Source organism: Leucopleurus acutus, assembly GCF_964270905.1.
Source record: "Leucopleurus acutus genome assembly, chromosome: 11".
In the NCBI taxonomy this organism is placed as follows: Eukaryota; Metazoa; Chordata; class Mammalia; order Artiodactyla; family Delphinidae; genus Leucopleurus; species Leucopleurus acutus.
The window spans coordinates 98737901-98764835 of record NC_139152.1 but is presented as its reverse complement, the minus strand read 5'-3'; the positions used below and the strand labels follow the sequence as shown (position 1 = coordinate 98764835).

The following is a 26935-nucleotide window of genomic DNA, read 5'->3' as shown; positions in this document are numbered from 1 at the left end:
AAATCAAGGCCCCCCCATCCCGGGGGTCGTGGCTCCCTGTCTTCCATAGCCCTCCCCCCGAAGGTTGGCCATCCTCACCCTTGTTCAGTTTGACAGCAAATCAGAAAAAAAATTCAAATTGATTTTTGTAGCTCTGTTGAGGAATAATTTACAAGAGGTAAATTTTCCCATTCAGTGTACGATTTGATGAGTTTTGACACACGTGGACCGTCACGTAACCACAACATTCCCATCACCCCAAAGGTCCCTCCTGCCCCTACCGGGGTTTCGCCTCTTCTAGAATTTCTTATAAACGTGTAGCCCTGTGTGTCTCATTTCCTTCACTTAGCCTATGTTGTTGAGAGCATCCAGGCTGTTTTGTATCAACACCCTTTCCTCTTCGTCGCTAAGCAGAAGCCCATTATATAGACACATTCTAATTTGTTTACGCCTTTGCTGGCGATGGACATGTGGGCTCTTCCTAGTCTTCGGTTTTTATGAATAGTACAGCTAATCATGTCTAAGCCTTTGTGTAGACATATGTTCTCATTTTTCTTGGATAAATACCTAACAGTGAAATGGCTGGGTCATATGGTGAGTGTTTGTATCACTTTATAAGAAGTTGCCAAAATGTTTTCCAAAGTAAATGTACCATTTTGCATTCCCACCAGCAATGTATGAGAATTCTAATTGCTCCACATCCTTGTCAACACTTGCTATTGTCAGTTTTTCAATGTAGCCATTCTAGGGGGTGTATAGTGAGATCTCATTGTGGTTTTAACTTTATTTCCCTAATGACTAATGGTATTGAAAATCCGTGTTAGGCAGCTCTGGCTACTATAATAAAATACCATAGACTGGGTGTCTTTAAAAACAGACATTTATTGCTCACAGTTCTGGTATCTGGGAAGGCCAAGATCAAGGTGCCAGATGATTTGGTGCCTGGTGGGGGCCCTCTTCCTGGTTTGCAGATGGCCACCTTCTTGCTGTGTCCTCACATGGCAGAGAGAGAGCTCTGATCTCTCTTTTCTTATAATGACTCTAATCCCATCACAGGGGCCCCATCCTCATGGTCTCATCTACACCTAATTATCTGTGAATCAGGAGGTAAGGGGAGCATGTGGATGGCGGGTGGGTTGGAGGGAAGACCACTCTGAGACTCTCTCACACTCAGACACCAGCTCCAAGGGTTCCTTATGTCCCTCCCTGTAGGCAGGACGTTCTCCACTCTCCAACAGCTGGTCTGGCAAAGATGGCCTGGCCCCTGCCGGGCCCCTGCCCCAAAGCCCCTCCCCCAATCCAAGGCAACCCCAGACCTAGTAGGCTCTGTCCTCCACAGGGGCTTGGAGCTGGGAGAGCAGGAAGGAGCCCAGCACCAGCCAGGGTCCACCACCCCGCCCTCCCCTGTGGACCCTCCCTACCCCCAGCCCTGCCCACCCTGCTTCCTCCAGGCTGGTGCCCATCTGATGTCAGCTCTGGGAATCCCTGTTCAATCCTTCCACAGGGACTTTTGCTTTGAGAAATGTATGCAGCAAGTGCTGGGTCTCGCTGGAGAGAGACAGAGACAGACAGACAGACAGACACACACACACACACACACACACACACGCAGCAGCTCCTTGGGGACCGACTAGGAGACGATCTGACCCACTAATCAGCCACAAAGACGTCTTCTCTGTGACTTTTGGGCAAAGCTCACCATCGCGGCCATAGGGCTGGGCCTGGGCCACGGTTCCTCTGAAAAGTAACTGAACTGACTTTCCCGAGGGGCACAGCGGCCTGGCTTTGGAGCCACTTAGGGCTCCTGCCTCTGGAGGGTGATGCTGGGGCCACCACCCGACTCGAGAGGCGGGCGGGCTGCAGTAGCTGAGCGTGGGCAGGCGGGTCTCCGCCGTCAGGTCAACACCTGAGGGGCGGTCCTGCTCCAGGGCGGGACCCTCGGCCCCAGTGAAGGTCAGCACCGCTGGGCTCTCGGCTACCCCAGGGGTGGCCTCAGGGACAAGAGCCCCTCCCACACCCACCCTGTGGGGAGAGAGGCTGCGTGCGGAGGCGGGGGTCAGCTCATACTCATGTACATTTAGCGGGGCCCTTCCCAGGACAACGGCAGGCTCCCCAAATCCCTCCCAGAAATACATTTGTTAAAAGAAACTGAGCGAGGCCAGAGGTTGGCTCAGAACGAATCCACGCTTAGTGAGTTCAAAGATATTCAGACAGATGGAAAGAGCGGAGAGGGAAGGGGGGCTGGGGCGTGCCGCAGACACACAGGGTAAGAGTGGGAGGCCCAGGGGCTGGCTGGACGGTGAGGAGATCCCTCTGCGGCCCTCAGGACCTCCAGCTGGGGCTGGCAGGCAGGCTCTGAGAAGCAGATTTTGGGGGCTGTGACGGTTAATTGGGGGATTCCAGGGGCTCCCCGTCCGTGCTGTCTTTCAGCTTGTGCTTGCGAAACAGGCCGTAGAGGACTCGCAGCGTGCTCTTGGTGTCCTTGTTCACGATGTCTGCGGGCCAGGGGAGAGCAGGGCAGGGTTCAGGCCTGGGCAGGGGGTGGCCAACCGTCCACCTTTGCCCGGGACCAAGGGCTTCCCTGGGACACAGGCCTTCAGGCTAAACCCTGGAGAGGCCCCTGCAAACCAGGACAGTCGGTCAAGCTAGGCATGAGTCCCAGGACCCAGCACAGGGCGTGCTACCTCCTTCTCCTACCCGGCACCCTCTTGTGGGGCCCCCAACACTGCAACTCCTCCAGGCCTCAGCCCTCCGGACAGCCCATCCCCAGGGACCTCAGTCCCCCATCTCCTCTCCCCAGGACCATCCTCCACTGGCGTGGGTAGGGGCTGTGGACACAGTGCTCCTCCTAGGAAAACTCAGCAAACGCCAGGCAAGAGGCTGTACCAACACACGGCTGTCCCCACGCCCCGTGCCCCGCTCTGTGGCGCTCGCCCGAGGCTGGCTGCCCACGAGGGCCCCGCACTCACCTTCGGGGCTCACAGGGTGATTGAGAAGGTCTTCATCTTTCAGCAGCTCCAGGGCCAGGGTGACGTTGTGTAGCTACAATGACAAGACCCCATCAGGTGTCAGCACGATGACCCATCATGCAGCAAGGAGGCCACCTCTAGTGGGAAAGGCAGTCCCTGAGGAAGGCACCCAGCCCAGGGATCAGGGAAGGCTTCCTGGTGGAGGTGACACCTGGGGGTGAGTCCTGCCAGGTGAGGGGACTAACCAGGGAAGGGAGCATGGGTTCATCCTGATCTTTTCCGAAGCAGCCCCAAAACCCGTGAGCAATAGAGACTCCCTCAGGAACAGAGAGCTGAGGTCCATGGGTAAAGCATTGATGAGGAGACCGACGTTCAGAGTGGCCACAGGGCTCATCTGAACTCACAAGACGGAAAGTGTCGGAACCAGACGCCTGCAAAGCAGACTGGGGGCTGGAGGAGCTACCTCTACCCAGGTGCCTACCCTTTGTGCCACCCCTCTGCCTGGGCTGGCACCTGAGACACCACTCCCAGCACTGAGAATTCCCCGGGCCAGAGTCAGGCCCACCCAGGTTCGGATCCCCTCTCGGTCCTGGGGAGCCTCAAGCAAGCCCCTTGGTGCCTCGGGCCCTCCACTTGCTCCCTGCAAAGTGGGGTCTCCACCATCTCCCCGATACAGGACCCTGGGTGAGGGGCCCTGGGGAGCCCCATCAGCCCTTGGCTCAGAGCCGCCCCTCTGTTAGTGGAGCCCTGCCTTTTCACAGCTAGTTTCTCAGACCCCACCGGAAAGACCCCTGCCCTTCTCCTTGGGGCAGCAGGCTGGTGTGGTAAAAAAGAGGGCGTGGGGCAAGGCAGGACGAGGCAGGGATAAAGCTGGCTGAGTCCCCGACTCACTGGCACCTCAAGCAGGTCCTTCCTTCAAAGGTCTCAGGCCCACCGTGCTGACTGGATGTCCCAGACTGGTGGCCAGCCGTGCTGCTCCCTTCCCTCCCCATCTGCCGACCATACCAGCCCCAGAGCCCGCTTCACACAGGCCAGGCAGTTCCCATGGCAACCTAGCCAGGGACCCAGAGACCCGGCTGGCAGAGCAGCAGATGAGCCAGGCCCATCGAGGAGGCCGCCCTGCCTAGGCCGCCTGCAGTCACCTCCTGGTGGGTCTGGGCAGATCTAGGTTAGATGTCCGTGCACCCGCCCCACTAGGTCACAAGTCACAGGTCAGACAAGGCACATGTCCTGCCTGGGCCTTTGTCCCCTCATCTGTACAAGGGGAACAGTGCATCTTCCAGAGGCCTTTCCAAGCTGCCGTGTGGATCCAAGTGTGATGGTGGACACACGATTGGAACCACAAGGCAAGACCTGAACGTGGAATAATAAAGGCAGAGCCAGGGCTTCCCTGCAAATTCCAGCTGTCCGGGCTCCTACAAGCGTCGGGAAGTGAGGCGTTAGGAGGGCCTGAAGCCCCCGAGAAAGAACTCTGTCTGAGAGGGAAAGGGGCAGGTCGCAGTCCTGGGCCGAGGGCACAGGGCAGGGGCAGGGGGAGCATGTCCCACCCACGTCAAGGACTCCTGCCGCATCCCGGGCAAGGGGCCAGAGTCCTCCATGGCAGCTGGTGGCCGTGCGGGGACCACGGGGATCTGGAAGGCAGCGAGCAGAGCCCTTCTCCACGGGGGAGAGATGATGGAGCATCAGATGGACAGAGGCACTGAGCTGGGTCCGACATGCAAGAGAGAGAGTGGCAGAGGCTGGGTCACTGGCCCAGCAGGGCTGGCCCCTCTAGAGCCCGTCAAGAAGAAGAAACCAAGGTTGTCACAGGTGCCAGTGCTCCCAAGCAGGTGAGACACAGCCCTGGGGATGTCCAGACCAGGTGGAAGCAAACCTCAGAGGGAGGGGCTAAGACCTCCACTGCTCGTCCCGTGCTTTGCCCCCAAGTCTTCCCCCGACTGGAAAATTCTGGAAAATGAGGGTTACAGCTGTTGCTATTATTCTCATTCTCATCATGAACACTATTGACAGGGCGCACAGAAAGTAAATGTCAGAGTGAGAACGAGACACCCGGGCTGGGTTCCCCCGCCTCGCAGCCCTGCCTTTGATGCGCTCGCCCTCTAAGCCCGCATCCCCACAGCGTGGTCCAGGGTGCAGAAAGCCAAACAGCTTTGGGAAACATTGGCTTCGACAAAGTTATATGGAAATCCCCCACTGCAGGACTTCTCAGAGCCTTGAATATGTTTTGGTGTGTCATGAGCCTTCAAGACTGTGCATGTTTTCCCAGGTGACTTGACCGTAGGATCCATTTGTCACAGAGCAGCTCACGGGACCAGTGTCTTGGAAAGACTTTCTTCACTTATTTAAAAAATATTTATTGGGCTTCCCTGGTGGCGCAGTGGTTGAGAGTCCGCCTGCCGATGCAGGGGACGCGGGTTCATGCCCCGGTCCGGGAAGATCCCACGTGCCGCGGAGCGGCTGGGCCCGTGAGCCATGGCTGCTGAGCCTGCGCGCCCGGAGCCTGTGCTCCTCAACGGGAGAGGCCACAACAGTGAGAGGCCCACGTACCGCAAAAAAAATAAAAATAAAAATAAATTATTGAGCATCTACTATGCGCTGGCCACGCAACAGGGGCAAACCCAGACCCACTGCCTGCCCTCGTGGAATGTGAGAATTGCTGCCATCAACTAGGGTGGTGATCGCACTTGTTTCTATGAGTCACACTCCTCGGCGATGCCCAGTCTGACCAGGAGCAGCTGCCCCAGGCTCCAGCCTGATCCCACCACGCTCCACCCAAAGCATCATTTTTCTTCCGCGCACAGTTTGAGATGATGAAAGTATGGAGCTGAGAGAAGGTTACGACCAAGAAGGATGCATTCAAATCGTCCCGGGGAGAAGTAATTGCATGTAGGAGGAAGCCAGAGACTCTTGGCCCCGTGCTTTCATTTCCGCAGAGAAAATGACCGCCTCTCTCCTCCACCCGGACGCCTCTTCCCTCAGGGAACGGCAACCTCACGTAGACGCCGTTGGCAAAGAAGGTCTGATAAGGAGAAATTCAATGGCCAGAGGCCACGCTGCAGAGGAAACAATTCCTTGGAAAGGCCGCTGTTCCTGCTCTTCTGCTAATGACTTCCTCGGCATTTTTATTACACATTCCTGCGGCTGAGGTTTCCTACAATAGTCCATACAAACGCATCCTCGGGGTCTGAGCTGAGATGCTGCTTCCTTCCCCCCACATAGATTGTGTTTCATCTTTGGAAGCCGGTCCTGAAGCCGGTCCTGAAGCCGGTGGAGTTGGCAGGCTGCCTGCACACAGGGGCCTTGGAAGTCGGGACGTTTGTCCCTGGCTTGTAACTAACTAGGGGTTGGAGGTGAGCAAATAGTGATCACACCTTGACATCCCATTACTCAGGTGTGACATCTCCAACACCTGAGTAACAGAGAGGGGACCCCTGTGCTGCTCTGAGCCCCTCGTCCCCAGGGGGTCCGCGTGTGACCTGCCCGTCTCCATCCTCCCACCCTCATCACACGTGGGCCTCCTGCCTTGTGGATGAAGGTCAGTGCCACGGTCTCAGCCTCACTCTGACCCACCTAAGCCCCCCGTCCCTGCAGCTCCGGGCGAGCCTCCTTCTGGGCCCACCACCCCGCCCCCATCTCCCATGGGGCTCCCCCTGGCTCCCCCGGAAGGACGCAAGGAGGCGGCTCTGGCTTTGGAGACGGACAAGCCTTGATGCCAGTCTGACCTCGACCCTAACTAGTGGTGTGCTCCTGACCAGCTTACTAGCTCTCTCTGAACTCAGTTTCCCCAGAGCAAGATGGGGATGGGGAATAGTTCCTACTCAGAGGCCCGATGTGGGGAGGAATTAGCAAGTTCATCCAGGGAGGCGAGCGCCTCCCTGGGCCCAGTTCTGCATCGTCTCTGCACCGCACACCACAGGGCTCTCCTGCCTCCGCACCAAGGCCGCAGGGCCTCCTCTGGCCAAGAGGATAAAGAGGAGGTGACAGCACCCCAGGTCTGAGCCTGCACCTCGTGTGTTCTGCTTTGTCTCTGTGTCCCCGCGGTTGCCGTGAAAACACCATGCCAGGCTCACTGCCAGTCTCAGGAGGAGGATGAGAAGCGTGTGGCACAGAGCTGGACCGCCCCAGTGACCCCAGCCTAGGTGGCCTGACGCCCATCCCATCCCGCACGAGTGGCGGAGCCCCGCCAAGCCTAGAGCAGCCGAACCCGGCCGACCCGCAGATCCTTGAGGATGAAGGATTGCAGTTTCAAGCCACTGGTTGTTTGGGTGGTTTGTTACACAGCATTTTCGTGGCAATAGCTGATTAATACAGTGCCTGGTGAAGGACAAGAACTTAGGAAGTGTTGACCACTGTTTCTACCACCACTAGAGCTACAAACACTGCCCTGCTCTAGCCTGTTTGCTTCTCAGCTCTTGGGAATCTGAGCCCCAAATCGATCTTCAAGTCAAGAGCCCCCCTGCCTCCTGGGAAGGTGGAGATGATGCCCACAAAGATGGCATCTTCCTGCTGCAAAGGGGGAAATGTGGGCTGAGGGTTGGGTGGCCAGTCCTGGTGTCAGACCTGCCACTGAGTAGCTGGATGGCCCTGGGCATGTCCCAAAGCCTCAGTTTTCCCCTCTGTAAAATGGAGATGCAACCCTGCCCTGCCTCCCTCGCAGGGGTATGGAGTGAGGGAGAAGTGGGGTAAAGGGCCAGGTGAGGCCGGAGGCAGGTAGGAACTCCAAGAGAACGTGAGAGTAGCCATGGTTCGGGGCCCCATAGGATGCCCAAGAGCTCAGAGGGGATAAGGTGGTCAGAGCCGACCACCCGGCTAAGGGGTTGAAGCAAAGCAGGAAGCAGGATGGGCCTAGAGAACGGCCTGGGGAAGGTCTGGAGATGCCAGAGGCCCAGGCCAAGTAAGGAGCACAGGCGGGCAGTGAGGCTGCGGCTGGGGGTTAGGCAGGCTGGGAAGGCGGGCCTGGAACATTCGGCAGGGAACTGGGTAGGTCAGGCTTGCGGCCAGAAGCAGGGACAGACAGGGCTGCGGATGTGTGGGGGCCAGGCAGAGATCGAAACTGGAACTGGGCCAGGGTCAAGGGTGTACAGGCTCACCCCCCAACCCCAGGCAGGCCTTGAGGTTTGAACCAGCCCCAGGGCCATGGGCACATCAAAGGGGACCAAAATCTTTCCTTTTCCCAGAAACTCCCCAAGGCTGGCACTGGGAACTGGCACCCAGCCCTGCCTGGTGTCCCCTCTCTGTGGAGGGGTGAAAGGGTGCCCTCCTACCCTGGGTTGCCGCTGAGCCATCCCTGGGACCCTGGTGCAGACAGAGAGAAGCTGGCCACCTGGGGTCCTGGGCGGGTCTGGGGGACCAGGGACCACATGCCCCTGTGGTCTGAGGGGTGGCAGGGCAGGGGCTGTGAGCACATTTTAGGGGCAAAAAGCCTGAGGTGCAGGCAGAGACCAGAGCCCTCCGCCTGGACTAACGCAGCCATCTCCCAGTCAGCCCCCCAGACTCCAGGGTCCACATGGGAACTCCTGACCCCCACAGGGCCAGAAGCCCTGCCACATCCGAGCCTTGGCTGACTCTGCTCCCTTCCCCTGGGGGTGCCCTCCCTGGTTCACGCTGCGAACCCAGCCCTAGACAATTTCATGGCCACCTCTCACGCAAGGCCTCTCCTGGCTGCTGCGGATCCTGCTAACCACGCTTTCTCTCAGGCCCCGCACCGGCCCGCCCACCACGAGCCGGGGCACTTCATCACAGCCCTAGAACACCGCACACCACTGAGGGTCCAGCGGGTGGAGAGCGAGCCGTCCTCAAAAGCAGCAGCTGTGTTGGATTGTCTTTATGGCCCACGGGGCCTGATGCCAAGAGGACCTCAGAAAATGATGGATCCGGTGCATGGGTGAATGGGTGGGCGGACAGGTAGATGATGGATGGGCAGGTGGATGGATGGATGGATGGGCAGGTGGATGGGTGGGTGGATGGATGGGTGGATGGGTGGGTGGATGGATGGGCAGGTGGATGGGTGGGTGGATGGAAGGATAGATGGTCAGGTAGATGGATGGATGGATGGATGGGTGGATGGGCAGGTGGATGCATGGATGGATGGGCAGGTGGATGGATGGGTGGATGGGCAGGTGGATGGATGGGTGGATAGATGGATGGACGGATGGGTGGATGGATGGATGGACGGATGGGTGGGTGGATGGATGGGTGGGTGGATGGGTGGGTGGATGGATGGGTGGGTGGATGGTCAGGTAGATGGATGGGTGGATGGGCAGGTGGATGCATGGATGGATGGGCAGGTGGATGGATGGGTGGATAGATGGATGGACGGATGGGTGGATGGATGGGCAGGTGGATGGATGGACGGATGGATGAATGGATGTGCAGGCAGGTGAATGGGTGGATGAATTGGGTGGATGAGTGAATGAATAAGTCAGTGGATAGGTGTGAGGGTCTATGGGTGAGGCTGCTGGATGGATGGGCAGACATATGGACAAACAAAGTTTCCCATCACCCTTACTTCACCTGGAAGTGAATAAATAATGACTGATCATGCCAATTTCCTAGCTCTGTCTACCTAGAGGTAGACCCCTGAGGAAAATCTTTGGAAAACTTACCATTTCCGCAGGAGATTTGGGAGTGAGATAGAATTCCTTCAAGTGCAGGAAGAAGCCTTCCAGTTGTCCAATCAGCAAGAGTAAGATGACTCCATCTGCAAACTACAAAGGAGGGAATGGGAGGCAGATAGCCTGGAGGATCCCCTCTGCCTTTTACAGGCTGTGTGACCCTGCGGAAGTCACACAAGCTCTCTGAGCCTCAGGTTCCTTTTTGAGAAACGGGGACGACGCCCTGACCTCGCAGAGTTGTTGTAAACAGCAGCAGGTGTAAAGCAGTTATTGGTTGCCTAGCACAGAGCATGTGCTCAATAAAATGAGCTATTTTTACATCTTCTGTAAAATAGCTTCAAATCATTTTTTAAACCACATACTGTTCCATGAGCTACAGAAGCCCAGGCGGAAACAGAGTTAAGTATAAAATAATTCCATCAGGAAAAGGCAGAGAACAGCACACCGGGCTCATTTTGCTGGCGGCCACATTTGTATTGGTCTGTTTTGTCTGTATGTTCACAGATAAAGCTGTCACCCTAGCACCAGCACATCATATGCTAATATAATCGTATTCAATCTCTTCAAAGACACAAAACACAAGATTGAATGTTGGAGGAAAAGGCACCACGCGAAGTCCTTAATGGAATTTCCTCATATTAGGTCTGTTCTGATGCTATTAGTTTGGCATATTCCCTGGTAATACCACCAAAATACCAGGGACTTTAATATCCCCTTTTATCCAGCAGTCGAAATAGCATCCTCACATGTGCCATTATTCTCCAAATGTCGTTATTTTACCAAGGGAGAGATAAAGATGAAACGGGTAGACTGTAAACCTAAGAAATCACCTTGTTTATCCCCACATAAAATACAATAGAGCCACAAATGTATTGTTTATTATGCGTAGACAGTGTGCCGGGTAATACACATCATCTCATTTCTTACTCACAGTTCTCTGAGGTTGGTATCCCTGCACCCATTTTCAAAAAAGAGGAGCCTGAGGTTGAGAGAAGTCCAGGTCCAAAGCCACACAGCTAAGGTGGAGGAGGCGCCCTCAGAGCCCAGAAGCAACACGTGACCATCTGCTATCTCCACCCTGCAGTGTCACCACACCACGTCACACACAGACTTCTCACATGGCCGCCGTGCGAGGTGGCGATGGAGCACAAACTCTGGCCTCAGCGACCTGGGTTCAAATCCCAGGTCCACCAGTTAATCACTGTGTGACCTTGGACAAGTTAATTAACCTCCCTGGGCTTAATGTCCTCATCTGTAAAATGGGGTAGTATCAGTTCCCACCTAAAGAGTTTGTTGGGAGGAGTCAGTGAGTTAATGCACGCAAAGCACTTTGCTCAGGGCCGGGCACGTGGTGAGGGCTGTATCGGCTTTAGCTACCAGGCACAGGGGTATATCTACCCCATTCCCCGCTGGCTAATGTCAGGCTATGCCTGAGACATCAGCTGCTCCAGTGACCAGACCTGACCTCACCACCTGCCCCCAGTCATGCTGTGCGAGCAAAACCCACGTGGCCCGACGCCTGCACCACCACGCCCAGTTAATGCGCCCAGGGTGCAGCAGGCTCCGTTGCTGCCCTGAAGGCCCTGGGCCGGCAATGAGCTTCACAGCTTCTCTGCGCCCCACTGTGTTGAGGGAAACCACAGGGCACAGCATCCTCGTGGCAGGCCACGACCCACTGGGGAAGGCTGACCTCCTAAGACTCTGTTCCTGCCCCAGAACAGTGGGCCAGGCAACTCAGGGAGTCCGCAGACACGGGGCTGTGTCGGCACCTACAACCCCTCCTGGCACACGGCACAACCTAATAAACGCTGCGAGCGAATGCAGTTAGGGAAACCTCATGTGCTTTGAGTCTTGGGGTTGGATAGACCAAGATTAATTTTGAAAAAAGCTGAAAACTAGTTATTTTACAATGAAAAGTAATAACAGCGTAGACAAACGCTGAGATCCCCACTTCACAGGATCCCCGTCGTGCCCGATTGGCAGTACCGCCTACCAGCAACATCCCCACTGGAGAGGAGGACCCAAGGTTCCAAGAGGTGACACACGCCAGGCCACATAGGATGGGCCCAGGCTCCCAGTGCCCTGTGGAACCCCCTCCCCTTGCCCCTTCCCTGCCCCAGACCCTGCAGCTGAGTCCCTACCTGGGTGTCCAGATTCTGCACGGACAGGCCCAGGCGGTCCAGCTTCTGGTTGACGAAGTTCACTATGGCCTACCCAGGGAAGAACAAAGGCCCCAGGTCCCCAGCTCGGGTTTGCGACCTTCCCGCTTGGGGTCACAAAAAGGCCCCCCGCACGGCACCCGGCGCACAGCAGTTGCAGAGTGAGGACCCGATCCCTTTCCCTTTGCCCCACTCCCACCCCCAGACTCAAGGCGGGTGGGCGGTGGGTGGGCGGGTGGCAGGAGGTACTCTTGGAACTGTGACCTCTCTTACCTCTTTCACAGCGTTCACTTTCTCCGGAGCCAGCTTAAATAATTCATCAAAGACGTCCTCTGCAGACAGATCCATTAAACACCTCATTACGATGCTATTATCTTTGGGCCAAACAGGGACTTTTTTCCACCAAAGTTTCTCAGAATAACCAGTCTCGAGGGAGATGTAGTTTTATCTCAAGGTTCTTGAATTAAAGAACAGGTCTGGGTCAGAGTCACTGCTCCCCTGGCTGTGTGGCCTGGAGAGAATCGCCTCCCCTCTCTGTGCCTTGTTTTCCTCCTCTGTAAAGTACGGCTGATAATAACTACTAGGTGGGATCACTGTAAATATCCTGTCTGGGGGCAGATAACACACTTGTGATGGTGGCTGGGCACACAGCAGGACTTAAATAAATGGTCGTCTTTCCTGCCGCAGACACCATCCCTTCCTCTGGGAACTTGCCCTGCCTCCTGCTGGTTCCCTGGTCCACCCACAAGCCCACGGGAACTGCCATGGGTGGCTGAGCAGGAACCAGCCCCGCACTGACTCTTGGCCCAGCGGTCTCCTCCGCAGCGTTTGTGGATTGGCAGAATAAGGGCACCCAGCCCTCCCAGAGAGTCTGAACTTTGCTACAGCGCACAAAAGACCAGCGCCCTCAGTAGCTGAGTCATGCCCAGGGAGCTGCATCTTAGCAGCTCAGGCCACGGGTCCAGCCTCAGAGATGCCAAGTCCTCAGACTAATGTCCTTTTCCCACAAGCTGCATTCCTACTGTTCACAGCTATGCAGCTCTTCACCTTCCCCTGGGGAGAATGCTCCACAGGCACTGAATACCCAAACGAGTAGAAGAATTTCCCTCTTAATTCTGCCAATCAGCTGCTGTGTGACTCTGAACGAGTCACTTCCCCTCTCTGTGCCTCAGTTCCCTCATTAGTGAAGGGGGAAGAGTAGCACCAGATAGCGTCATGCACGTTAAAATGCCCCATAAACCAATAAACATGGTGGAAACACCTGTGGTCCCTCCCAGACCCCTTGGCCTGTGGTCAGTGAAATTGTGTCCCTGAAGGAGCCAGGAATTCAGAGGCCAATGTGCATGCGGATGGCACAGGCCAGAACGGGACGGACGTGCTAGAAATGGTTTTAAGGAAGCCCGTTTCCGTGGCCCTGCCCCTCGTTGTGTGACCCAGCCTCATGCAGCCCCCTAACAAACACTGCTCCCTGGGCGACCCCTGTGTCCTCCGGCGGCCCCTCCACACACGCACACACAGCCATCCGACCAGCCTCCCTCGTGCCTCCCCTCTCCTCCCTTTCCCCACTCAACCTTTCTCAGCCCCTGTTCTCAGAAGCCCCTCACAGGTCGCTATTTCCTCCTCGGCAGGTGAGAATCCCTTGCCCATACAGCTCTTCGTCCCAAGTGGGTAAGGTTCAAGGAGGAAAAGTAATGTTAAGATGGATGGATGGATGGATGGATGGATGGATGGATGGATGGATGGAAGGATGATGAATGGGTGGATGGGTGGATGGATGGATGGGTGGGTGAATGGATGGATGAATAGATGAATGGATTGGTATATGGATGGATAGATGGATTGGTATAAGGATGGATGGATGACCAACTGGCCAGGCAGACTGACTAAGGAATGAATGAATGAAGAAGGAAAGGCTGGGTTAATCAGTTGATTGGTGAAGATCTCTGTCACAAAAGTAGCAGCTAAATTAGCGAACAATCACTATTAAGCACTTACTCTGTGCTAAGCACACTCACAAGGTATCTCTTCACCCTCACCACCATTCTAAGAGGTGGGTGCCATTATTAATCCCATTTTACAGATGAGGAAACTGAGGCACAGACCGGTTCAGACACTCGCCCAAGTTCACGTGGCTAATAAATGGGGGAATTAGTGTTTGAGCCCAGGTTGCCTGGCTCCAGAGCCCACACACTGAACACTCCATAGCTGCTGCTGATGGGAATTATAAATCTCTCTACCCACGTGAGCGGTATCCTAAGAAGCAACAGCCAGATCCACGGACGGACAGACAGAAGGAGGGACAAACGGACAAGAGGGCTCGAGATACCCACAGCAGACCACAAAGGAACCGTGAGCACACCCAGTGATCAACCTGTCATCATGACACGTTTGTCCCCACACGTATCCAGCAGAAAAAGATTCCCTAAATTAGGAAAGTACTCACTCGAAGGTTGGTCCTTGTCTGTGCTAAAGGGAAAATTGTAGGGGGGGGAAAAGGAAACACATGGTTAAAAAAACCATCCTCAAACCTGTAATCTCTTCATACGACAAGACCCGGCCGTGGGAAGGTTGACAAAGAAACTGGCCAGCTGCTTTCTCCTGGCAGCTCTGTAAGCAGGCAGGGCCCTCGTGAAAAGCAAATGGCAAACGAGCTTCAAACCTTCCCCTGAGGCTCCCACACCTAGAAGTGTCTGGACTGTGTCCTTTTCGTGGTTGCTGTGTTAGTTTGCGGGGGGCATATTACACACACAATAAAAACACACACATCCTAACTTTAGAGCTGGTGCATGTTTATACATGCACACGCGTGTGGAATCACCACCCCCAACAAGGCACAGAACTTTCCTAGCACCCCCAATGTGCTCCCCCATCCCATTACACCCCACAAGGTTACCACTGCTCTGATCTGTCTTGTTGGCCTTTCATTTTGTCTGTTCATCTATGGAATGAAATCGTATGTCCTCTCTAGTGCCTGGCTTCTTTCACTCCCTTTTTATTGTTTTTGAGTGGTTTTTCTTTGACTTTGTTGCTAAATTTTCCGCCCCAGCGCACCTCCTAGAAGCAAGGTTCTGGGCCCCAAGTAGGCCGAACTCTCCCTGGAGAGCCGGCGGCCCCTCCGACCGTGGCCCTGGGGGGTGGAGAGCTCAGCACGGGGGCAGCTGCCAGGAGGGGCACACGTCCCTGTGCTGCCCTCACAGACATTTCCGAGCTCATCAGAGGCTGAGAAGGGTGATTTTAGGGCTATGAAGGGAGAAGGGGTGCAGCGCCCGTGACCGCTAACTGCACCCTCGCTCTCAAGTTCCCCAAACACGGAGCCTGAACTTCAGCCTTGACAGGGCCCCGCGCAGAGCCGCTCAGCGGCTGGGCGACAGGGAGGTCATTTAGCCTCCCAGAGTCGGGGTGGGGCTGTGGTGGTTCGACGGGGGGACAACCCCTCCTCCCAGGGTGACCTTGGGAGGGTAAATGGGCCGACGAGTGCACGGGCCCCGCTGGCAGGAGGGACCAGCAGCGCTCTGCTTCCTCCGCCCTTGGCCATGCTCGGCTCACCGCCTGGACCACAGACCTTACCGTCATCGACTGGCAGAGGTTTGAGCCCTTCCCCCCACCCCATCCTCAGTGAACATCCAGGAGCCGTAGACCGGAAGGACCTCAGGGCTGGGGGCATACAGGAGGGGGAAGGTCCCCTCACCTACATCACCTATAACTCTCACAGCAGCCCCAAAAAGTAGGCACGGGTCCCCCTTTATCAGAGGCGTGAAGAAGCTCAGAGAGGGGGAGTGACTTGTCCAAGGGAACACAGCTCAGACATGGCTGATCTGGGATTTCAGTCCAGGTAGGGCTGGCTGCCCAGCCTGTGAGCAGAAGAGAACTGAACTCACCCAGCTGGGGTTGCTGAGGATAAAATGGGTTAAGGGAGCTGAGACAGCCCAGTGCCCTGCACACAGTAGGCCTTCAGTAAGTGTTAGACCGGAAAGGAGAATCCACAACTTTCCTTCAAAAGGAGCCCACTCTTAGACCAAAACCGGAAAGACCTTTGGCCCAGACCGGGGTGGGCTGCGAAGTGGGGAAGCTAGCCAGCCACACGTGGCAGGGTCTGGAGAAATACCACCCGGCAGGGAGAGCCAGGGCCGCTCCGCAGCTCTTGCAACTTTGCAAAGATGAGAAACATTCTGCCTGTACCCAGTCAAGATTCTACAATTCACAGGGCAGAACAAGCATCCCAGGGGCCTGCAGCAGGGCTGGGCTCCCACCCAGGGAACGGGGCAGGGACCTGGCAGGTGCCCGGAAGTGTGAGCCTACGGGTGGCAGGAGGGAGGGACCCTTGGCTGGGGCCAGTTACAATCTGCAACGAAAGGGAGTCCAGGAATGCAAGACAGCCATGTCTCCCTGGAGAGACAACGCAGCTGGGGTGTTGAGGGCTTGGGTCGGGGGTACGAGGTACATGGATGGTTTCCTTTACCACCCAGGCAGTCAGGAGTTTAGTCCATAGGCCAGCCTGGTCCCGCACTGCTAAGGCCCTTCTAAAGGTTGAACTGCGGCCTGCAGTTCAGAGATGCCTAATGGGAGCCCCTGCTTCTCCCAGACCCCGGGACTCTGCGGCTCTCTTGTTGCGGAGCGCACGTGCCCGGCCCTCGTCCCGATGTGAGTGTTTCCAGCTCTGCCACGAAGCACATGCTGTGCAGGTGGGTGTCGAGGCAGAGGGGAGAGCTCATTGGCGGATCGACCTCTGGTGTCCCGCGTGCGCGGACAGGCGAAAGGCCGACAGCTGGCGGACCCGGGCACTCCAGGTCCCAGCCCCACCCCGTATACAGTAGGTGCTCACTAAACACTGGTGGTATGAGTGAGCCCTCTGCGCCCTTGCCTCCTGGCACCGGTTGGAAGTTTCACGCCCGGCTGCGGAATCTCCCTGCCATGGATGAGGGTAAGGCTTCCCGGCAGCACCCGGCTCCGGGTGTTAGGAAACCAGCCTGGGGTTGGGGTCCAGAGACCCCAGTTTCCGGGTCCCTCCTGGCCCCCAGTGCCTGCAGTGTGACCTCATGACCGAGGGCCACAGCCCCTTCCGCCCCCAGCTCTGCCTGTTTTGCCGGGCTTTGCGGAGAGTGGAGGGCGAGCCCGGTGAGGGCCAATGCGGGCCCCGCGGCAATTAGGGCGGTGGGCAGAGTGAGGGCCCCTCCCAAGAAGGTCAGGCAGGTCTGCCCCGCCCCCGGCCCCAGGCTCCGCCCCTGGTCCCTCCCTCACCCGCACTCAGTGAGTTGCTCCACCGACATCTCCGATTTCAGGCCACTCTTGGTGCTCTAGGAAACAGAAAAGAGGATGGAAAGGGGGAACCACAGAAAATTCTAGGACCACGCCTGCCACGAGAGGAGACTGTAGTGGCCAAAGCAGCCCCAAGGGACCCAGTTTGCTCTGCCTCATCCGCTCCTCAAGGGGGCCTCCTGGGCAGCCCTCACCACTGGGGCCAGCTTAATTGTCCTTCTTCCCACAGGCCTTGAGCCCCACGAGGATGGGGACCGCGTCTGCCTCGTTCCCCAGGTATCCCCAAAGTCTGCCCAGTGCCTGGCTCACAGGGTATCAATGGACACGTGTTCATCTGAATAACAAATGAATGAGTGGGTGAATGAATGAATGAGTGAGTGGGTGGGTGGGTGAATGAGTGAATGAGTGAGTGAATGAATGAGGGGTGAATGCATGAAGGAATGAAGTCACCTCTGATTTACATACGTGAAGACAAAGCCATGGCACTGCTCAGTGGAGAATTCAAGTCAATTGTTTTGAACAAGTAAGACAGCATTCTCCTGAGTTTGGCTGGACTCAGCGTGTTCTGTCGGGTGGGGTCAAGGGAAGCCGGCTGCTCCCCAGGTACCCAGGGGCTGGGGGAGGGGAGAGCGGAGAGCGGAAGCAGGTGGGGCCTGTTTCTGGTGCCCGGGGTCTGTCTGAGAGAGAAAGCATGGACTCCCGGGGCATCAGCTGCAGCAGAAGTCCTGCACATGCTAGACAGGGAGCACCCCACGGGTGGAGAAACCCAGAAAGGTCCCTGGAACCTTCGTCACACCCATCTGTCGAGGGATGAGACCATCGCAGTGAGAGGGCAGTGGCTGTGGCCCAGTGTTGCGAAGACTCCAGAAAGGCCGTGAACAGATGGCCGCTTATGGCCCATGTGGTTGCCGCCAGCCAGGACCTTCGTGATGCCTCAGGTAGGTGCCGTCTGCTGAGTAAGTGGGACTGGCCGGCCCACACAGACCTCCTCGTGGCCTCACTGGACTCAGCATCTCCCGCCCACAGCTCCAGCCCAACCCCCCACTGCTGTCCTGGTGGGATTTGGTGTTTCTCATGGCTCCCTGGAACTCACCCCAGTTCAGCCCCCGCCCCGTGCAGCACGCCCCCATCCAGGGTGTGGCGATACGGCCCCGAGATGTTCAGCCAGCAGGCAGGCATCCTGCGGCGCCCTGCGCCTTACCTCCATGATGATCACCTCCACCTTGACATTGGTCGGGAGGGACAGGTCCGGCTGGAAGCACTTGGCCAGGGCCACGAGGAGATGCAGGGTGGCCAGCAGGTCCTTGTTGAAGATGCCTGGGAGGGGAGGGGGCACAAGGTCAGAGCCCCGGGGGACGACCCAACCTGGGGCCACGTGGTGGGTTCCTTATCGTCACAACCACCCTCTGCAGGCCAAGGAGCTCTGCGTCCAGCCTTCAGGAGAGCAGAGGTCCGGAGATCTACATACGGAACCTAAAAATAGTCACACTTTGCCCCAGTCATCCCTCTTCTGCAAGTACAGCCCAAGGGCACAATCTGCCCTGTGGACGGGGATTTTAACACACAGATGTTCACTGCAGTGCTGTTTAAACAGCTAGATGTCCTACAGCAGGGCCCTGGGTGAACAAATTGTTAGATTTAAGCTGAATGCGACCTGATTCGGGGCCAACATTACAAACATCAGTTATTGAATGTGGCGAAGGTAGCGGCAGGGGACCCAACAAAAACCGGGTTTGAAAACTGTTGCATCCTCACCACCCGACCTTGGTGAAGCTATTCAGTGTCTCTTGGCCTCAGTTTTCTCATCTGGAAAATGGGGAAGATGTAGAGGTTGGAATGGCAGGAAACCATACCAAATGGTCAGCGGGGTGGGGCTTTGCACACCCTCATTTCTTACGAGCAGGCACTGCAGATGCAACTTAGCTAAATTAATGAAGCAGGATGGTTAGTGCCCCTCTGACGAGGCAGATGAGGGCGCGTGTGATGCTCGGAACTCAGTAAGCAGTGGCCGCGTTATGGACAAGGCTGCGTTCCATCACCCTCGTGCTGTGCTTCAAGGCAGCACCCCCCGCAGCCCGAGTAGGAGGCTGGGGCTCTGCCCGCCCCCTCCCTGACACCAGCCCCACGCACTCTCCACGCTCCACTGGGCCTGAGGCTCCTCCACCTGCAGGCTCTGGCCGGCGGCCTCCAGGACCACGGCGAGCTTGCGTCTCTGGCTAGCCGCGGTCAAGGCGATTTCCTCCACGTCCAGCTTGACTCCAGTCAGCTTCTCTGAGGGCAGGGGAAGGAGTAAGAGGGAGAGAGAGGGTGGGAACAGCTGGCCGGGGGGGACAGTTGGGGCCCCTGCAGGGGACCCACAGCTAGTCTGCTTCCTCCAGGGAGGCAGGGTGCTGCCCTTCCTCAGGGGCCACACAGGCTGCATGATGGGGTGAGACTGTCCCGGGCTGACCTCACGTTGACCATTCCTGTGCCCCCCACCCCCAGCCTCCCACACATCAACACGTTCCTCATTCCTGTGGGGCAGGGTGGCCCAGTGGCTAAAGCCGAGACCCCTGGCTCCCCTACTTTCTTCACAGTGAGACCTTGGACAAGGTACCAGGCCTCCCAGAGCTCAGTTTCCTGGTCTGTAAAACGGGCATAGTCACAGGACAGAGTTGTTCTGCGGATTAACTGCACCTGCTCCGTGGCAAGGGCTCAGGAAGCCGTAGCTCGTGGGACTGTCCTGCAGCCAATCTGCGAAGGGCACCGCAGAGGGCACTGGGCAGGCCCCAGGGGAGTCGGGACCACCCAGCCCTCCGGGACTGCCCAGCTTTGGAAGCAGCCACTTACGGAAAAGGTGGTGCAGGATGAGTCCATCGAAAATATCCTCCTCCAGGCTGCGGACCACGATGTGCTCGGGCAGGAGCTTAGCATTGATCCACTCCGTCAGCACCTGTGGGCCCCGAGTGACAGCTGGCCCGGGGCCACTCCTCACCCGGCCTCTCACCAGGCTCAGCTCTGCCCTCCTCCCACCAGCCAACTCCTACCCGTCCTTCAAGGCCAGGAAAAGCATCACCTCCTCTGGGAAGCCTGCTCCGATCTCCCAGGCTGAGTCAGGGGCCTGCTCCGGGCTCCTGAAGACCTGACCACTACGGGCTATTGTTTGTTCTGTGTAAGCTTTTGGTAATACGTGGGCGCTGGTGACCCGCCCCCTCCCGCAAACTGCAGCAAAGGCCGAGGGCTGTCCCTGGAAGTCAGAAGTGCAGAGAAGCAGCCCCCCATCCCTTTAAGGGAGCAGCCCGAGCTACACGGGACTTGGTGGATAAACACCCCAGCTCCTCTGCCCCAGCAGCAAGACTCCAAGGTGTCCTCTCCACACTGGCTCCCAACGGTTCCCAGCCGCTTGAGCTCCGACAACCATCACCTGCTCCATCATCCATCCCGGGTGTCTCCTTCCCACCTGTCTTACGTCCCTGCTCCCCTTCCTTGTCTCCTGCGATTACCTTCCGACTCAATATTTGCACCTGAATCTTTAGTTCAGGATCAGCTTCTGGAGGAACCCAAACTAAGATGAAGTGTCAGCGCGCCGCCAGGTTTTCCTCTGTGTCCCAGGGCGCAGCAGAGGGAAAAGTAGATGGGGGGATGGACAGAATGGGAGGGAAGAAGAAAAGGATGGAAAATGGGCCACAAATCCTCTAGGGGGTCAAAGGTGGTGCAGGCCAGGAGGCCTCCTTGGAGGAGGCAACAGAAAGGCCCCACGGAGACTACAGAAGTAGGACAGAGGAAAATGGAGGTCCCAAGCCTGTGTCCAGCTGGTCCTACAGCCAAGAAGAGTACCAAGAAGTGGGTGATGCATGCCTATACCTGCCCACTTCGCCAGCTGTCCTCTGCCCTGGGCAGCTGAGCCAGAGAAGGAGCACGAGATTGGGGGCCAACAACCTGGGTCAAATCCCAGCTCTGTCACTGGCCAGCTATGTGTCCCCCACAGGCCAGGTCACTTCTCCGAGCCTCACTATCTGCTCCCTGGGATGCAGGTGACAACAGATCCCTATCCACTGCCGTGAAGTTTGCTGGGATCATGTACGTAAAGGCGCACAGTCGGTTCTCAATAAATATCCCTTCACGCAGCCGCTCAGCAAGTCTCCCAGGGGCCGGCGGGATCGCCACCCACAGCCTGAGGTCGGGGAGGGGAGGGGGCGGGCTGCGGTCCCCACCCCAGGGAGACAAGAAGACTCCTCCAGAGAAAGAGGCTCAGAGAAGGATGCCACACCTTTTGCAGTTCTTCAAGTTTGGGATCCTTCCTGGAAGTGGGTGGCAGGAACTTCTTCTTTTCTCCTGGAAGCAGAGATGAGCATATGTGCCTGGGGACCCTGCAGGCCGCCCCCAGAGCTGGCACCTGGACCACAAGAGGAAATCCGTCGCGCTGCTTCACACGCACACACACACATGCACACACACGTGCATACAAGTTCACTCACACACACATACCTGCACACACATGTACAAACACACAGGTGCACAGACACATGCACCCACACACACAGACACACGCAGTCATAAACACACAGGCACACATACATACACACGCACTCGCACACAGAGACACACACAGACACACACACACACACACACACACCCTGAGCACCAAACATCCAAAGAGATTGATTTCCCGGACACGCCTCATCCTCTGCACCTCTCTTCCTTTGCCCATGCTCTTCCAGCCTCCCCCCAATGCCCTTCCCCCCCGCCACATTTCCCTCATGAACACCAGCTCATCCTCAGACACTGCAGCATCTATATTTTGAGAACATACTTAAAGTCGAAAACTATTTCTTGTCTATCTGGAATTCACATTTAACTGGGCATCCTCTGTTTACCTGGCAACTCTACTCACATATATACGAAGGAGCCACGGCTCAGATGAGCCCAGATTCCCGGGCTCCAAGGGGCCAGGACAGAGTCCACCGGCATCTGTCTGGCTCCCCCATATGGGCACGACACTGAGGCTGCCAGGCTCGTCCTATGAGCCCCAAGACCTGTTTCAGCATCTCCCGCAAGTTTAAGAACCTCAGAACCCACAAGGGTCAGGGCCAAGGGGGACCTCTGGAACCGAGTCCCAAAGGATGGGGTGGGAAACTGAGCCACCAGGTGGGGCAGCCGTGCCCAAATCCACAAAATGCATTGCCTCTGTGTTCACGTGGCCCAGCTGGAGACGTCTAGACGTTCTGAAAACCTCTGCGTACCACCCAGCCCCGTGTGTTCTGACGAGAGGAGGGCGGGCCCTTGACAGACGCCTGGGGAGAGAGCCAGCAAGCGTGTGAGTGGCTGTGGCCCTTCCCTGCAGCAGATTTCTTGCCACTCGGAATCACACCATGTTCCAGCTCTGCCTGCCAGAACTCTCAGTATCTCTAAACCACCTCTAAAACAAAACATAAATATTTTTTCAAATCACGAAGCCCCACCACCCGAACTGCAACTTTCCTTATGATGCTTTCCAACCTGAAACCACTTATAAACCGAGAGCGCCAGTTAACGGAGCCGGCCCTGCGACCCTGGACTTGGTGCTCTGCTACGTTACTCCCTGTGCCTCAGTTTCCTTGTCCGTAAAAAGGAGGTAAAAACACCCACCCTCAGAGTAATAGGTGAGATGCTGTGTATAAGAAGTTCTCAGCACAGGCCCAGCCCAGAGTGGGCACACACAGCAATCAGTATCCTGATTGGAGATGTGCGGTTATGTGGGAGACAGGGATAACTCTGTGGAAGGTTCCAGAAGCAGGGGGTCAAGTATAAAGCAGGAGGCAGAGGCAGAGGCTGGACAGAACCGGGTGTCCAGCTGACAACTTAGCAAAGCAATGCAGTACCCAGCACGGCTTGTTCGGTTCTTACAATGCAGATCCTGCCCCCATCCCCCGCTGGCACGGCACCTTGTGAGAGTGTCACCCCGGCCGCTTGGTCCACCCTCCCGGGGAGCTGCAGCAGGTTGTAGAGAGACTCCGGCTCCATCACTGCCTTGCCGGCCCTGGGGATGCAGGAAACAGGACATCACCCTCCGAGTCACTCTAAACTCACTCTGTGTGTCGTTTCCTCCAGACCAGGAGGCACAGGGAGAGAGAGGGTGGGAGCTGAATTTGGATGGACAAGTCACCGCGCTGCCTGGGCAAAGGGACGGGGCCCCTGGTGAGCGGGAAGCTCGGAGCCGATTCCTGCAGGACGCAGGTGCGGAGAAAGGCAGCGACTGAGGTCCCGACCTGGGCAAAGGCTTGGCCGGGAGATGGGGTCCTTGGTCAGGTGCAGGGCGGCCAGCCCATGGCCCCACTACAGCACACGGGAAGCCCACCCACCCTGGGCAGTAGGACCAAGGGAGCAGCCCACTTCTCAGAGCTTCATGGATCTAGAAGACCCTCGGGCTGAGCTCCAGGGGGAAATCTGGGCAGGCCGCATGGAGCTGCTATGGTTGGTTGCGGTGAACACACCGATGGGTGACATCTGCAGACCAGGAGCTCCTGCGGGCGCGGGGTTGGGGGACGGCAGGCCTGTCCTCTCTGGGCCCTGCGCCTGAGTCGGGGGGACACAGAGGCACCGCAGACTGTGAGTGAGTGGACGGGACTGGGGTGCAGGCTGGGCTCTCAGGGGGTGGCCTGGCCCTGCCTGGCCCCAATTCTAAGCGAGGTTCTCCACAACGGGGCTTGTCACCCCGGCCTGTCGTGGTGGTTTGGGGATCTCTTTGCTCGCCAGCATTCCCAGAGCCCACAGGTACCCTTCTTCGTCCTTGCCGGGGGCAGGGGCCAGGCTCCCCCCGGGCCCGGCAGATTCAGAACCTCCTTCCTGGTCCCCTGGACTCATTTCCTCTCCTGCTCGGCTGAGGGCCCTGCCCTCCCACTTTCTCTCCTGCCCCTGGGTCTTCCCCAGCACCCCCAACCCCAAGCGGACATTTGGGGCAGGGCCCTCATGCAGCAGAAGCTGGTGGTCAGCTCCAGCCCCGGGGAGGCCTGGCTGGAGCGGCAGGGTGCAGAGCTGCGGAGACACGGAAGCCTTCGCAGGGCTGTAGCCACCCTGTCACGCTGGCAGCCAGCCTGGGGACACTGGGGCACTGGCTCCGTCCTGCCCTAAACTGTGGGAGCGGGAGAACACAGCCACTGGGCCAACTCCATCCCCCGTATCCCCAAGCTTCCTTTTGGAGGGGATTCGGTTCACAGGGTGTGGCCAGAGGAGAGGAAAGAACTTGGCCTGGAGGTCGAGGGATTGGGTTCCAGGCTGGCAGCTCCTCATTCTGGCTGTGTGACTTTGGGCAAATACCCTCCCCTCTCTGGTCCTGATATTTCCTTACAAGGAGGGGCTGGACTCGATGCTTGCCAAAGGCAACTGAGTGGACGCAGAGCTGGGAGCGGCCTCCAGCCATCAGCAGCCCCGGGCAGCCCCTTCCCTGACCTGGGCCTCTGTTTCTTCATCTGGAGACTGGGGCTTGCCTTTCTCTCCCCAACACATCGGATGAAGCTTAGGGGAGATGACAGGGTGGAAAGGGAGACTCTTGGCCTGGCTACACGAGAGGTGGGCCAGTGCCCTCCTGGCTGTCTGGGCCTCCGGGGCGGGAGGGACGGCCGCCTCTAAGCCTGGGTGGCGAGAGGGCTGCCTTGCAGGCTCCCTCCCGGTGGCGGCTCAGCTAAGCCTGTGCTCTCTGGGCTCCGTTTCCACGAGGCCCCTCGGAGCCCTCCCTCCGTGTGAGCTCAGACGGCCCAGCAGAAAGGCCCAGAGGCGAGGACTCACCTGCTGCTTCCTCCACGCCAGGAAACGAAGGCCACGGAGCGCGAACAGTGGTCCCCGGATTCCAAACCAAAACAGCTTCCGGGTTCCCTAGGGCGGCGGGGGCCCCGCAGGGGCAAGAAGCTCACTTCCTCCAGGGCCTGTGGCTTCTGCCGGGCCTGCCGGGCCGCGTCTGCACGGAGCTTCCTCCTTGCCGGGGCCGTAGGGCCTGATGCTCTGAAAGCGAAGCCGCTGCAGCCCCACCGGAAAGCTCTGCCCCTGGGGCCCAGCCACACCTCCTTCTCTCCCTCTCGCCTCCCCGGTACGCAAACCAAGCCAGTTCCTGAGGCCAGAGGCTGGGAGTCGGCTTCCCCCAGGCCCACCATCAGCGGACTGTCAGCTCTAGCTCCCCGCCCCCAGCCTCTCTCCTGGACCACGCGGGAGCCTCTACTAGCTGGACTCGCGGTGCCAGCTCCACTCACACCCCACCTCCCACCCAGGAGTTGTTCTCCACAGGCGACCAGAGGACCCACTTCACATCCCAACTCGCTCAAAAGCCGTCAGTGGTGTCCAATAGCTCTTAAAATGAAATCCATATAACTGATTCACTTTGTTATAAAGCAGAAACTGACACACCATTGTAAAGCAATTATACTCCAATCAAGATGTTAAAAAAAAAAAAAGAAATCCAGTCTGCCCAGCTCAGCCCCTAGGTGTGCATGTGACCCGCCAGCTACACCTCCATCCTCATCTCGTCGTATCCTCTCCCGCCCTCACGCCCTCCCAGCCACACTGACACATACCTTCCTTCTTTGGGGTCTTCACACTCACTGTGCCCTCTGCCTAGAAGCCCCTACGCCAGCTTCTAAAATGGCTTAGTTCGCATTGTTATCATCAGCTTAAGTGCCTCCTCCTACAGGAAGCCTCCCTAGCTGCCTTATCTAAAGAGTAGATCTCCTCATGATTCTTTACCACAGCCCCGTTAAGGTTTCCTTTGTCCCAGTGCCTAGAGCAACGCCTGGCACAAAGGGGGCTCAATGGATAAATATTGATGGCTACTGTTGCCTAGGCAATCAGGAAGTCTTTCCAAAGGGGAAGTGGGCTTTGACGGATGTATAAGAGCTTGCCAGTTGAAGAAGATGGGTAAGCATATTCCAGGTAGAGGGAACGTGCAAAGGACTAGAGGAATTCCAGAAGGAGAGATCCCAGGACAGCGGGGCAGACTCAAGCTGGTCTCTACAGCTTGAATCATCATGAGCCAGGCTGAAGTCGCGAGTTTCCATAGCGACAGGTGACAGCACTGGGTGACCGGAAGCTAACCACCCCTTCTCTGCAGACAGATCCTGCAGAAAAGGGGGCAGAGCAGATGAGAAGCGTGCAAGCAGGAAAGGGTGGCTGTTCGTGAAATGTTATGAAAATGACAAAAGGTATTACTGATGTTGCTGCGAATATCTGTTGTAACTGACGAAGCAAGCCTAACTGTCAGGGCTTTAATCTTACTAGAACCCAGCCTCAGAGGCAGGTGCTTTCATATCCCCACGTAACAGAGGAAGACACAGAGGCGCGTGGTTTAGTCTGCCATTCTGAAGCACCCACGCGAGACCGGGATTCGTGACAAAATGCAGTGAGAAGGAGATGTGCCTGGACACCCCTTTTGCTGGGGCAGGTGTAGTGGGCACAGCATGGCTACGGATCCCATGCTTGGGTGGCAGCTTCCTGAGCCCTGGATTGCATTCTAGTAGGTGCATTGCCCAGGGTCCCGGCAGCAAAGAGATGGCACGCTCAAATGCGGAAACTGGAGAGTACTTAGTAAAGGGACTGCTGGGGCAGGGTTCAGGGAACCCAGAGGACATAGCACCGCACCCCGAGGCTAGCAGTATAGGAGCTGTCCCAGTTCCAAAGCCTAAGGGGGCAGAGGCAGGAACGGATACCAGAGCCCAGGAAGAGAATGACACATGCGCTAAGAGGGGCCGCGGCGAGGGGCTGTGGCTTCTGGTAAAGGATGCAGCCAACCCCCCAGCAGAAGGGCAGAGCCAGAGGGATAAATACCCTGACCTCGCTCTCCTCCAAACGCCTTTTTCCTGCCAGGGCCACCCATTGGTCAAATCCAACTGGAAGTCAGAGGCCAGAAAGCCCACTGACACAACAGTCCATGCATGAGGTCAGGGTGGAAAACAGTGGCGAGTGGATCTGAGAGGTGAATAGAAAATACCTGGCCCCGAGATCGTGCCTGTGGAGC

General features: G+C 57.2%; 1 protein-coding gene across 1 annotated transcript; it reads right to left on the bottom strand.

Annotated features, from left to right (window-relative positions):
• Nucleotides 1-2215: 2215 nt before the first annotated feature.
• Nucleotides 2216-24771, bottom strand: PARVG (parvin gamma). The gene is made up of 13 exons (XM_082849568.1): nt 24721-24771; nt 22881-22975; nt 21227-21291; nt 19807-19909; nt 19108-19248; nt 18179-18294; nt 16960-17015; nt 14165-14187; nt 11995-12053; nt 11704-11772; nt 9554-9655; nt 2949-3021; nt 2216-2474 (listed from the first exon to the last, which is right to left on the bottom strand). The coding sequence occupies exons 2-13, from the start codon at nt 22957-22959 to the stop codon at nt 2365-2367; spliced, it is 996 nt and encodes a 331-aa protein (XP_082705694.1). The 5' UTR covers nt 22960-22975; nt 24721-24771; the 3' UTR covers nt 2216-2364.
• Nucleotides 24772-26935: the final 2164 nt, after the last annotated feature.

Excerpts from the sequence above, each read along its gene's own strand:
- PARVG (XM_082849568.1), bottom strand. The coding sequence starts at position 22,959 with ATGGAGCCGGAGTCTCTCTACAACCTGCTGCAGCTCCCCGGGAGGGTG. Across the intron at positions 19,910-21,226 it reads AACTTGAAGAACTGCAAAAG|GTGCTGACGGAGTGGATCAA; the intron begins GTGTGGCATCCT and ends CGGGGCCCACAG. Across the intron at positions 17,016-18,178 it reads TGGAGGTGATCATCATGGAG|AGCACCAAGAGTGGCCTGAA; the intron begins GTAAGGCGCAGG and ends TCTGTTTCCTAG.